General features: G+C 32.9%; 1 protein-coding gene across 2 annotated transcripts; it reads right to left on the bottom strand.

Annotated features, from left to right (window-relative positions):
- Positions 1-4,361: 4,361 nt before the first annotated feature.
- Positions 4,362-8,233, bottom strand: SDRB (short-chain dehydrogenase-reductase B). Of its 2 annotated transcripts, none has more exons than XM_083062262.1 (5): positions 7,974-8,229; positions 7,727-7,886; positions 6,695-6,867; positions 6,400-6,622; positions 4,362-4,694 (listed from the first exon to the last, which is right to left on the bottom strand). In XM_083062262.1, exons 1-5 carry the CDS (start codon positions 8,157-8,159, stop codon positions 4,540-4,542), a joined length of 897 nt encoding a protein of 298 aa, XP_082918388.1. In that variant the 5' UTR covers positions 8,160-8,229; the 3' UTR covers positions 4,362-4,539. The 2 variants fall into 2 exon arrangements, with proteins under 2 accessions (XP_082918388.1, XP_082918389.1); XM_083062263.1 differs by lacking the exon at positions 4,362-4,694 and adding an exon at positions 5,807-5,877 and having other exon boundaries at positions 7,974-8,233.
- Between the last annotated feature and the right edge of the window lie 4,523 nt (positions 8,234-12,756).

Raw genomic sequence — 12,756 nt, forward strand, 5'->3', positions numbered from 1 at the left:
ACTATTTTGAAACAAAACTACAAAAGTTTTGAGAAGTAAATCCAAAAATATGTCGATGGATGGATGACATTTCACTAGAGAAATGGACCATTGCAAATGATGAGCATGGTCACATGATAACATACTTGTTAGAGGTTGTAAATAAGATATTAAAAGGGGATCAAAATTTGCCTATCACTACTTTAGTTAAGTGCACGTATTCTAGACTAGTAGAGCACTTTTATCAAAGATGTGGTGAAGCAGTGACAACGTGTGAAAGAGGAGAACAATATTGTCGTATGTTAATGGAGACAACGCAAAAAATCAAGAAGATACAACCTCTCATATTGTTTGTAGATTTGATTATGAAGCCACAAGATTTGAGGTTAAAGAAGCATTCAATCCACTAACTCAACGGGGCAAACAAACTTGGATAGTAATGCTTAATGATCGAACTTGTGAATGTGGTGCTTTCTAAGCATACAAATATACTTGTTCATATGTCATTGCTGCTTGTGCATATGCACATGCCAATTCATACAATTATGTTGATTTGGTTTATTCAAACCAATACATAGCTCAAGCCTATCCAGGACAATGATATCCAATTGGTAATGATGCTAACATACAACCAAGTCAAGACTCTCAAATTATTCCTGATCGCTCCAAGTTGCACGCAAAAGGACGACCAAAATCAACTCGTATATTCAACGAAATGGATTGGACAAAGTCACAATGTAGATAACAATGTGGACATTATCGTATTAAAGGCTACAATAGATCAAATTGTCCACGTATAACTGAACAACTAAATATAAATCGTTAAAATGTTATATCAATTTTTTGTTTGTGTAATATTATCGAATCAACATTACATTTTTTTTTCACACATAATTTCATAAAACAATAAATATTACAATATACATATTTTGTCAAAATTAAATATATAATAAAATAATAAAAATAAATATTAATTAAATTAACTTTTTTTCAATTAAAAAAATCTTGGAATAGAAAACGCATAAGGAGGTGTGCGTTTACAGTTCAAATTTTCCTAAAATGGAAAACACACACCCTCCTATGTGTTTTCACTTCAGATTATCCTACATGATAGAAACAATTTATTTCGATAAATAATTTTTAAAATTTATTTTAAATATTTTTATTTATTTTTAATTTAATTTGGCTAAAAAGCCAAATTTAGAATTAAAACTAGAGAAATCCACTAAAATGAATCACAACCAAATTATCAATTTCAGACATTCCCAAAGGTCAAATGAGTCCAATATAATACATAAAAGAATGAATCAAATATGTTTTATCAATACCAAAAATGAAAGTACCGATGATAAATGACAGCTAGAAGAACTAAGCTATACAAGGATTACTCTGAGAAAGATGTTTCTAATTTCGTAACTCATACAATCTGGTCCTTATGTAAGGTACAAGAGCTTATTATTGAATTTTAAACAACAAACCAAAGTAAAACAGAGTAATAAGAAAATTGGGCCCAAGCCCTTTTAAAGATGCCCGCCAGCCACTTAGGACTTTTGGGCCTAGCGCTTGTATGCTTAACAACTGGGCCAATTGGGCTTGCATCAGGGTCCTATTTCAAACACACTCATTCCTCATCTTCCAAATTTCCCAAATAACAATGTTCCCCACTTTTGATATTGCCACAGAAAGAATTTAACATTCCCAGGAAATGTTAGCTATTGTCCATGGATTCTATGTAGTCTTTTTGTTGCTTTTATCATAAAACTTCTGCAAGGGAACATGTTGGTTTTGGTTATGATGGTATTTTTTTCAACGTGTGAACAATTAATTATGTTGAAGTTAGGATTAGATATTTGTATCACATATAGTTAATAGATTTGGGCCAATTAATTAAGCAACAAAATATGAATCTTAATCAATTTCTGAGCAAATTACTTTGACAATTTTGAGTTTGCATATTTTTTTACTTGGGATCTCTCTCATTTAATTTTGTCACTATAGTAATTTGTCATTAATTGTTTAGGACCTGTTACATTCAAGGACGGACCTACTTTCCGTATTGGGGGTCTAACTTTTTAATATTTTTAATCTTTTTTAATGTGTTTTTATATTTTTTTTAGATTAACAATTTTTATTATATTTTAATATTAGAATAATTAAAAAAAATTGTTTATTTTTAAGATTTTATTTGTGGAGAGAATACTATTTTTTTTTCTTCTATATTTTTTTTTACATACTTTACTCTCTTTTTATAACATTTAGATAATGATACTTTTCTATTTAGTTTTTTTTTTACCTTCGTGGTCTTTATCGTAAACATAATCACATTTTTTTTCTTCTATTTAAACAAAATATTTAAGTATCATTTATTTTTTAAGAGTACTTTTTTATCCATCCTTGTTATTTTAAAAGTTATAAATGATTGTATTTATAATTAATTGACTTTATTAGTTTTTATATTGATTTTATTATAATTGTTTCAAAATTAAAGACTATTTATTATTACTAGTTTGTAATAAATAATGACAATTAATGTTTGAGATATACCAATAGTTATTATGTCTTACCCAATTCATCTGAAAATTGAATTTGGATAATATCTCTGAGATTCCTTCTTCCTTCCATCAACACACGTTTACATTTGTGGAAGTAAAACAAAGTGTTAACTAAAATATTGTTGATCTAAGTGATTTGGTATAAGCGTATCTTAATTAAGAAATAAGATTCGATTCTTGTTTTAAATATGGAATTATAACTAAAGGTAACTTTATTCTTAAAACAAAACAAGTCAGTAAAAAAGAGAATTATACCTCCTAATTATAAAAAAAAATGTTAAAAAATCACATTAACTAAGTATGACCAATGTATTACTTATAAAACTTAAATATTCCTCAATTATATAAAAGGTTTTGCAAAATTAAATTATGTTTCAAAATCAAATTCTAATAATATTGAACATCATATGAGTGTCCAATAATAATAATAATAAGAATAAAAAGATTAAATTGTCCTTATAATTCTCTTATAATATTTTCAACTTCAATTTTGATTTTTCAATTTCTAATTCCTCAAGCTTGGTTTCACATTTTCTTTTTGAAATGTCCAATTGCTAAAAATATAATATTTATCGCATCTTCTTAATATCAGGTCATGGAGTCACCTTTCACTGACATGGATTTGTTTATTCTCCAAGCCACATACCAAGTTCAACTTTCCTTTGCTTTGTTTCTTCCCCTTCGTTTTTCTTTCTTTCTTTTTTTTTTTTGTTTTTTTTTGTTTTGATTTTCGATTTTAATCTTCGGGTGCATATGGTGATTCGGTCTAAGAGAAAAAAAGGGCTTTGCAGGTGTTAAAGAGAAGAAATGGAGTTATTGCCGGCGTGAATCAATGTGGATGTGGAAAGAAAATGCAATGAAGTTAATGACATTCGAGGATGTTGGATGAAGCTCAAATGGAGTTATAGAACTTATAAACAAAATGCAATGTAATTTCATCTTCTTTGACGAAGGCCTATACTAAGCCAAGGGGTGGGAGTTTCATCTTCTTTAACATCAATAGTTCTCGGACTCCCTTCTTTTACTTTTATACAATAAGTTAAAATACTTTTTTAGTTATTAAAATTTTGCTTATTTTATCTTTTAATTTCTATAATTTAAAATAGAAATTTTAAGTCCTTATACTTTTTTTAATTTTTTTTAGTCTATATAATTTAAGATAATTATTTGTCTCTATTCTCATAACATTTTAATCATTTTAGTCCATGTTTAATTTATTTGTAATATTTTTTATTTCGTGGTAATATTACATAAGTATTTAAAATTGTGTAACTAATGTCAAATTTATTTTACTAAATTTACCCTAAATTAGATATCGCGATTTCATGCTTTTCTTTCTTTTACCCTTATCTAAAATCTCATTGTTAAGATACCTTTTTTTTTACCTTTACAAAATTAAAGACGTCTATCATGTCAACATGAAAGACATTACAAAAAAAATAATAATAACAAACACTAAAAATAATTTAAAAAAATTTAAGTATAGAGACTAAAAATGTATATCTTAAACTATAGAAATTGAAAAGAATTAATAAAGATAAATATAAAAACTAAAAATATTTATTTTAAATTATAAAAATTAAAAAAAAAATACTTTTAACTTATAAAAAAATATTTAAGTATGTACAAAAAGAATTTCTTTTGAAACCTGATAACCTCTTGTAGCGGGTAATCAGAGTTGGTTCACCATGGACCATGTCTGTCACTAGCCCACAGCACAGGCCGTCAATTCCAAGCACAGATAATAGCATAAGGCACAATCGTGGAAAGTCCAACTTCAATTTTTTTTTTTTTAAATTTATTTTTGGGTGTCAGAATCAGACATAGCTCTTACTTTTAATAATCACATTTTATTTAGCTCTCACTTCTAATAATCACATTTTATTTGAGAAAGTTTCACTACGCAATACATTAGAAGTAACACACATATCTTCGATATCCATAATATCCTACACATTATAAATAGATTCTAAGCCGTGCAGAGTGGCTAACACCTGAATCTGGTGGCTCATAGCTTGCTTTTTGGAACAGAAACTGGTGCATTTCTTGATCTCCTTTCTACTGCTCGAGATACCTGCTTTACGTCCTCTTTCGATAAATGACGAGGCCGACTCAGCCAAAGTCCTCCATCAACTATGAGAGTGTCGCCATTAATGTATTTTCCTTTACAAATTTGCAGAAATATTTTTAGTTTTCATAGGCAAAAGGAAGAAAAAAGAAGGAAATGAATAAAATGATGACTGAGAGAGGTATCTAGAATAACATAGCCCTCATTTCAATAATATAACAGTGTCAAATATGAATATATTTTTCTAGAATAATGAGACGGTCTCATTATTTAGTTGGTGAAAGGAAAAGATACTAATTTGATATGTTTTAACAAAGTCTATCAATCAGATAATTGTATGATGGCATATAAGTAATGAACAATTGAGCATATCGGAAGGAACGTTCAGAAACAACTTTAAAAAAGATTTTTTATAAACAGATGAAAATTTCATTACATGACTATTATGTGTCTCCAAATTTGGGTTAGCCATACTCTATGGTGGAAATTCAAAATGCAAATTACTCGTCGTGAATCATTTATCCTAGCAAAATCAAGAACAATCAATATTTCAAGGTGATTTTATTATACCAAAACAATTTTTTTCTAAAATTAAGGGTGGCCATTTTCTCCAACTTAATTGTAGCATATGCCATAAAAATCTGATGTAAAACAAAATTTTAACGGATGTTCGAGGTCCAACTGGGCAAATATGTAAGCCATAGAATTAAAAAAAAATTGAACCAGGATATCAAATACCACATAGACGTGCAATAAGGGTTTATTTGGGAAACGAAAGTGTGGATGGATATATCATCTAGATAAAGACCTAGTCTCTTCTGAAAAAGGTAGAAAGTAAAAAAAAAATCCGTCACTTTTATAAATTACAATAGAGGAGCATTGTATTTTGGAAAGACATAACATACAAACAAAATACAGGGAGTGTAGGCTGGAAAAAACATTCCCTTGTTTTAATCAATTCTAGCATAGGAATAATCTGCTAGAAGCCAAGACTCCGTATGATATAAAACAAAATTGCAACAAGAGTAGAACAGACATAGACATTCCTTATCATAAATTATATGCTGTCATACAAAAAAAAAACTAAAAAGAGCTACAGGATAAATAGATATTATAAAATAAGTAAACACAAATGAATACTGCTTAAGAAACCAGATTATACTTGTGGTCTAGAGGAGTAGGAGTATGAAGAATATGAAATAACGTACAGAGGAATCCAGCTTCCAATTACATAATTATCTCATGTACATCTTGTGATTTCGCTGTCAGATACTTAAACTGCCAGTACAGCAAAAACCAAAGCACGAAATCTAATACTTGATAAACTCTCAAACACCCCTAATTAATCATGCAAGAAACCGAACTACATATCCCTGATGTTGAAAGAAGAAAGTTAGGAAAATATCTTCCAAGATTTCCGAATGGTTTCCCAGAAATATGTAGTATTGCAAAGCACATATTCACCAAAGTACTAATTAAATGCATTCTATTAGTGCCATTTGGTGAAACATGTCTAGCATAGTACTGGCTGGTAGGAACTTGGGATAAAGTGGTTAAAGCATATATAATAATACTCTGCAAATAAAATAATTTTATTAAGAATTTCATTTTTGTAATCTTCCTATACTTCTCTTGGATTCTGGGAGCTGTACAAAATAAAGTGGAATGGAAGTTCAAGACATCCAATGTACATGAACATTCTTATACACAGAAACAATATTCTATTGCCCTGATAAAAACATTTAGACAAGATTGAAACAATAATTTAAAATATTTGGGTGAATAGATGAAGTGACCAACCTGCATCTGATACTAGGAAAAGTGCAGCCATGGCAATATCCCATTTCTCCCCAAGTTTATACAGCGGCATGTAATCTCTGGCTTTACTACTTATTTCATCAGGAGCCAATTTACTCATGCCAGGAGTGTCACTTATTGGACCTGGTGCAATGCCGTTGACTCTGATATCATAGTCTGTTCCCCATTCTAGTGCCAGGTTTCTCGTAGTGGCATCAACAGCTGCCTGTTGAACAGTAAAAATTTAAATGTGAATGCCAACAAGGTGATTTTAACGTCAAAGTAATGTGCTATAAACCTTTGCTGCAGCCACGTGAATTTGGTACCAAGAAGCTGTGTAATGCAAGGTAGCACTAATGTTTATTATTGTTCCCCCACCAGAAGAGCTGCTCCTTCCTTCTCCCCCTTTCTTGAGATATTTTAGTGCTTCATGGCACATTGTGAATGTGCCAACAGAATCAATGTCCAAAACTGCAAAGAATAGTTACATCCTATCACACTTCCTTTCTCTTACTCTTTCAGCCTATTTAGAAATGTGGTTGCATCATATTCTAAACCCGAGAAAACTTGTCACTTGGAAAGTGTCTTAGAGTAACCACTCATGTGAAACATAACGAATCTACCCTATCCACATTTTTCAAGGACGGTTCTTCTTTAAGCAAATGAGGTTTTCGATATGAGAACTGTGTTGTGCCTAATAGCAATTAGCATAATGAACAAAAATTTGAAGTAATACCTTCGGTGCAACTCTCCAATCGAAATTGAGATTTACTAATATGTGCACGCAGTATCTAATATTAGCTGAAATTTATTAGAAAACACAATTTTATTGGTCACCCTTTATACTATTTTTTTTTTTGTAAAGACAATACATCAAAAGCAATTCTATCTGAGCGACCACTGTGTACAACAAAACTCTCGAAACACAACTGCATACCTAGCAATCGAACTCAAGACCTCTGGTTGATCTCACCTTTTACTTAACGAGTCTTAGGCGTGACTTTGTAGTTTTCAAGTAGAAAGTGTCTTAAAAAGACATTCCACAAGTATTAATCCTCATGAGTTGAAATTTCACTTCTAATCAGAAAGCAAAACTAAAACTACATAGGAATTCTTTTCCTTTTTAGGTATAGACTAAAAGTAACCTCTACTACCACAAGCAATTCTCTTCACCATCCCAACATCTAACAGAGTTGTATACCAAAACTCTGGTTAATCCAAACCAACAAACTACCAAAACCACTTAATTCACGTGATCATCAGCGAGATAAATCGAAATCCACACATTCAAAAAAAAATTATTAAAAAAAAAAAGTTGCAAAAACAGAACCAGTTCGAAATCCATTAGGCGAAAGATCCTCAGCGGAAACGAGAAAGTTGCCAGCAGCAGCATTGACGAGAATATCAATCCTTCCGAAATGCTTGAACGTGGATTCAACAACCCTGGCCGCGTCCTCTTGCTTCCTCACGTCGCCTTGGAACCCCACGGCCTAAGGCGCAACAAACAGAGAGCATGCGCATGAGAGAGGATTTGTTAGGTTGTTAAGGCAAAAGAAAGAGTGTTGGAAGAGAGTTACGGGAATGGCGAGGGACTGCAGAACGGAGACGGCGGAGTGAAGGACTTGGTGGCGGCGGCCCATGAGAGCGACGGCGGCTCCGTGTTTTCCGAGTTGGGTGGATATTTCGAAGCCGATTCCCGAGGCTCCGCCGGTGATCAGAGCAACCTTCCCCTTCAGGATCTCTGCTTTGAACGGTGACTCCATGCTTCGCCTCCTTCTAATCGCTGAATTTTCCGATTCAATTTATGTAGTTGCGGAAGGAAGTATATATATATGCCTTGTTTTGAATAATGGAAAATGAATGACGTAAAATAAAATAGTGAGTGAAAAGGATGGAAAATAAATATATTTTAGGTTGGATTATAGTTTTAGTTTTTTTTTTTTTGTATTTATTTTGATTTTTTTTATATTATAAAATGTTTGTATTTGTCTTTTACTTTATATTTGGATTAATTTAATTTTTAAAATAATAATAATTTTTAATTTTGTGACATAATTTTGAATTAATTTTATATTTATTTGAGATGTAAAATTTGTAATAATAGATTTATTTTTAATTGTCTTTTGGATTTACTTTTATGTAATTTTCACCAAGTCTATAAAATCTTCTGTGGAGAAAAGAGAGATATTAGAAAAGGGGTTGAATAATGTCAATTAAAGGGTTGAAGAGATATGAAATTGAACACAGAATTTTTATATTGGTTCATGACCGAAACTACATCCATCCTCGCGCCCGGCGTGATCTAAATGCGTCGAGCGTGAGTATATTTGGTTGATAAGTCTTCATAAAAGTTGTAGCATTGGATGTTAGCTTTCCAATGGCGCTGGAATCACCCAAAAAGGAGGTCTAGAACTCCAGATATGGCTATTTTAGTGAACAGGGGTCAAGCTGCCAGCATTGGTTATAGCTATTGCGATTTTTAGAATTTTTAACATGGTAGATGATGGAATTAGGAATTGGTGTCTTTATGAGAGTTGTAGGAAATCCTTTTATCTTTCATATGAGATAAGAATGAGCATGATAGGAGTAGTATAACTTCATATATGCCATTTTATGTGAAGGTTGCCATTTCACAATAAGTGATTTGGTTAAGTTGAAAGTTGCTTTGGGTGCTTAGGTTGATTGATGTTGTTTGGGTGTGTAAGTTGGCATGATAGATGGGTTGTAAACATGTAGTATGAGTTGTGTTATGTGATGAAAATGTTGTGTTGATAATATGTGATATGTTGTTAAAGTTGCTATATGTTATGTGTGAACTATTGTTGTAAAGCTGAATGAAGGGTGTCTATAGTTGTGAAGTCATAAAGTTGATATTGTGTTGACTATAGTTGCTCTAGTTGTTTAATTAAGTAGTATAAAAATTCCTATTGTTGTAAAGTTGTGCCTTAAAGTTGTTGAAGTTGAGATTGATGACTATAGTTGCTTATTGTTGTAAAGATGGTTATTGTTGTAAAGTTGTTATGATACCTATAATTGTAAAGTTGTAAAGTTGTAAAGTTGGGGACATATGGTGAAGATATATGTCCTATGTTGAGATACATAGTACTAAGATGATAAGTTAGAAGTTGTTTTAAAGTTGAATCCCTTAGTATTGTGTGGGCGATATGGAAGTAGTCGATCCATGTCATGGTTGAATGACCAAATTGAGTAAGGTATCTAGTTAGAGATGTAGTCTTTGACTAGGTACTGGAGGGTGCATGGTACTTAGAGGGCAGTGGGTGGGCTAACTCCATATGTGGATTGGTTATGCAGACCAAAGTCGTGGTAGGCCCATACTCAAACCTTTCTACCCTGACAGTAGTATTAGACCTCTAAGTCTAAGTAGCACACCCGAGTAATTGCCTATTCTTGTCTATACCTGATTCTCTTCGGAGTTCCTAACGATGCCCTATACCTGACCTGGTTGAGATAGGTTAAACGTTGGATTCGATAGGGTTTATGCCACCTAGACTGCTCAACCTCAGTTGTTGGAGATCTCCTAGTTGTACATGTGTGACGACGCATTAGTTGATGTTGCATGTGTTGTTGCATTCAAGTTGCATATAATGTATATGAATGAGTTGATAGTTGAGATTTGATGATAAGTTGTGTAGTTGTGTTGTGATGATGATTGGATGAATGAGTAGTATAGCATTACCCTATACTTGTATGGTTGTTTATTGAACTCTAGCTTACCCTTCTATTTCCATGTGGATGGACTGCGATGATCATACCGTGTATGGGAGCAGATTAGGGCTAGGTTGGAGCTGGCTGTGGTGACCGCTGCGAAAAGTGGGATTTTGTTCCTAATCTTAGAGTTACCATTATGGGTAACAGTTGTTGGTGCTTGACCGACACTAGGATAGTATTAGTTGGATGACTGTATATGCATAGTGTGTTATTTTGTATATAAATATTTATTATTTTACCTCTTCTTATATATATATTGTTATCCAGTTGAATATTTTATTTTAATTCACTAGTAGTTTAGTACGATTCCAAGGGGTGCCTTCTAGTATTATTTCATATAGGGATCCAAGGTTCACTTCTAGATTTTTGGCAGAGTCTACACCAAGCCTTAGGTACGAGGTTGAGATTGGGTTCTGCTTATCATCCACATCAGATGGTCAGTCAAAGAGGACGATTCAGTCCTTGAAAGATTTGCTGAGGGCTTGTGTGCTAGCCACTTGGGGAGTTGAGAAGAAGTCTTACTACTGGTGGAGTTCACGTACAATAATAGCTTTCATGCTAGTATTGGGATTTGAAGCATTGCGTGGTAGGAAATGTATGACTCCTCTGTGTTGGTATCAAAGATGGTGAGTCGGTAGTCTCGGGGCTAGAGTTAGTTTTACAAACTATTGAGGAGGTGAAGTTGATTCAAGAGAAGATGAGGTTTGCCTATAGTAGGTAGAAATCAGAAGTTGATAGAAGGCAGAGGCCTTTGGATTTTTCTAAGGTGGAACACGTGTTCATGTTTTCTAGTTGAGAAAGTACGTTTATGATCCAAGTCATGTTGTAGAAATGGATAAAGTTTAGGTTAGGTAGAACCTAACTTATGAGAAGATGCTTGTAGTTGTAGTTGATTATAAGTTGAAAAGGTTGAGAGGCAAGTCTATTGGCTTGGTGAAGATCTTGTGGGATGCAGCTACTGGTGAGACTACTTGGGAGATTGAGCAACAATATAGAGACTAGTATCTTTTCCTACTTCCAAGTAAGTCTATTTTTGAGAACAAAAATTCCTATTTGTTGGGGGGTATTATAACGTAGTGAGGAGATTTTTGAGTCTAGTTGACTCTAGAGAGAGAAGAGTATATAAGGTTTTCTTTAAGAAGGGAACTTCATAAGTTCATTCTTGAAGAAACTAGAGAGAAGTTTTAGAGAGAAGGACTCTAGGTCCATGAGCTCCTTTCTCTCTCAAATTTCTATGGTTGATTCTTCTTCTTTTCTAGATCACTAACTTCTTCTGTCTTCTCTTGGAATTTAGGCTAGGAAGCTTGATTTTGAAGGATTGAAGTTTGGGAGTCAAGCTCGGAGGAAAGTTTTTCTTCTTCCCAAATTCTTGGCTGTTTGGAGCTAAATCTTCAGGTAAGGGAAGCTAGATTGTAGATTTGTTGGTTGTATGTGAGTTGAGAACTCATTTGGTGCATGAATGTTGAGAAATTAGTGGTTGGATTGATGAACATCTCATTTTTTGGGGTTTTGGGAAAAATGGGGTTTTTAATGATTTTGATGCCTTGAGAAGTTGCATGTTGAATCTGAGGTTGTTTTTGAGTTGTATGTGAAGTTAGACATAAAACACATAGAAGGGGGGTTGAATATGTGTGTGTTAGTAATAAAGAATTTTATAAACATTTTTGCAAGAGTAATAATCTTCGTCCAATGCACTTTTAAATACCACATGGTTATGTAGAATTTGCTTAACATATAGGCACTGCGTCTGAAAGATTTACCGTCTGCTGAGGAAAATGATTTAGATAATAATACCAAGTAAAGCTCTTGCATTTTCCTTTTCAAGATAGTTTCATATAAGGATAAGCAGTAGATAAAACTTTTCAGTGTAATATATTTGTTAAACAAAATTTGTATCTTCGTCTGAAAAGTAGTTTGTATGAAGAATAGACAATAGAAGAAGTTTTTTAACATGATTTGTCAATTAAGAAAAATTTGCGCCTGAAATATAAATAAAATAGTGCAATCATTTTTATACTGGTTTCCTCAACTGAGCTACGTCTAGTCTCCTTTAACTAAAGGGTTCTACTAGATATCAGAATGAAGAACATTTGAGTATTATCGTCCACTCCTAGACCTGAGTATTCTCGACCACTCTTAGCCCGTCGACTTCACTCATCAACACTAGTATTCTTAAACTACTTATGGTTTCCTAAGTATTCTCGACCACTCCTGCCTTGTTAGCTTCACTCACTAACGCTAGTATTCTTAAACCACTTTTGGTTCCCCAAGTATTCTCGACCACTCTTGGCCTACCATCTTCACTCACCAGCGCTAGTATTCTCTTATCAGCCACTTCTGGCTAGTAGTGAGTATTCTTTGACAAGTCCCTCCGGACTTTACAAGTATTCTTTCCCTAGCCTCTTCAGGCTTTACACATGATAGATTTGTGCTTTGGTTTGAGTGCATACATAACTCTCATAGAGAGGATTGAGAATTTTCTACACTCTTTAAGGTTTGCTACCTTAGTCTTATAGAGACTTGTGTTTGAGTGTTTGGGTTACTCTTATGGAGAGGATACATAGGTGTACAACACTCACTAAGGTTTTGTTCATAAATGACATTTCGAACACCTTAGTCTATAGAGATAAA

The sequence above is a fragment of the Cajanus cajan genome, chromosome 8 (assembly GCF_000230855.2).
Source record: "Cajanus cajan strain Asha chromosome 8, NIPB_CcT2T_4, whole genome shotgun sequence".
Classification (NCBI taxonomy): domain Eukaryota; kingdom Viridiplantae; phylum Streptophyta; class Magnoliopsida; order Fabales; family Fabaceae; genus Cajanus; species Cajanus cajan.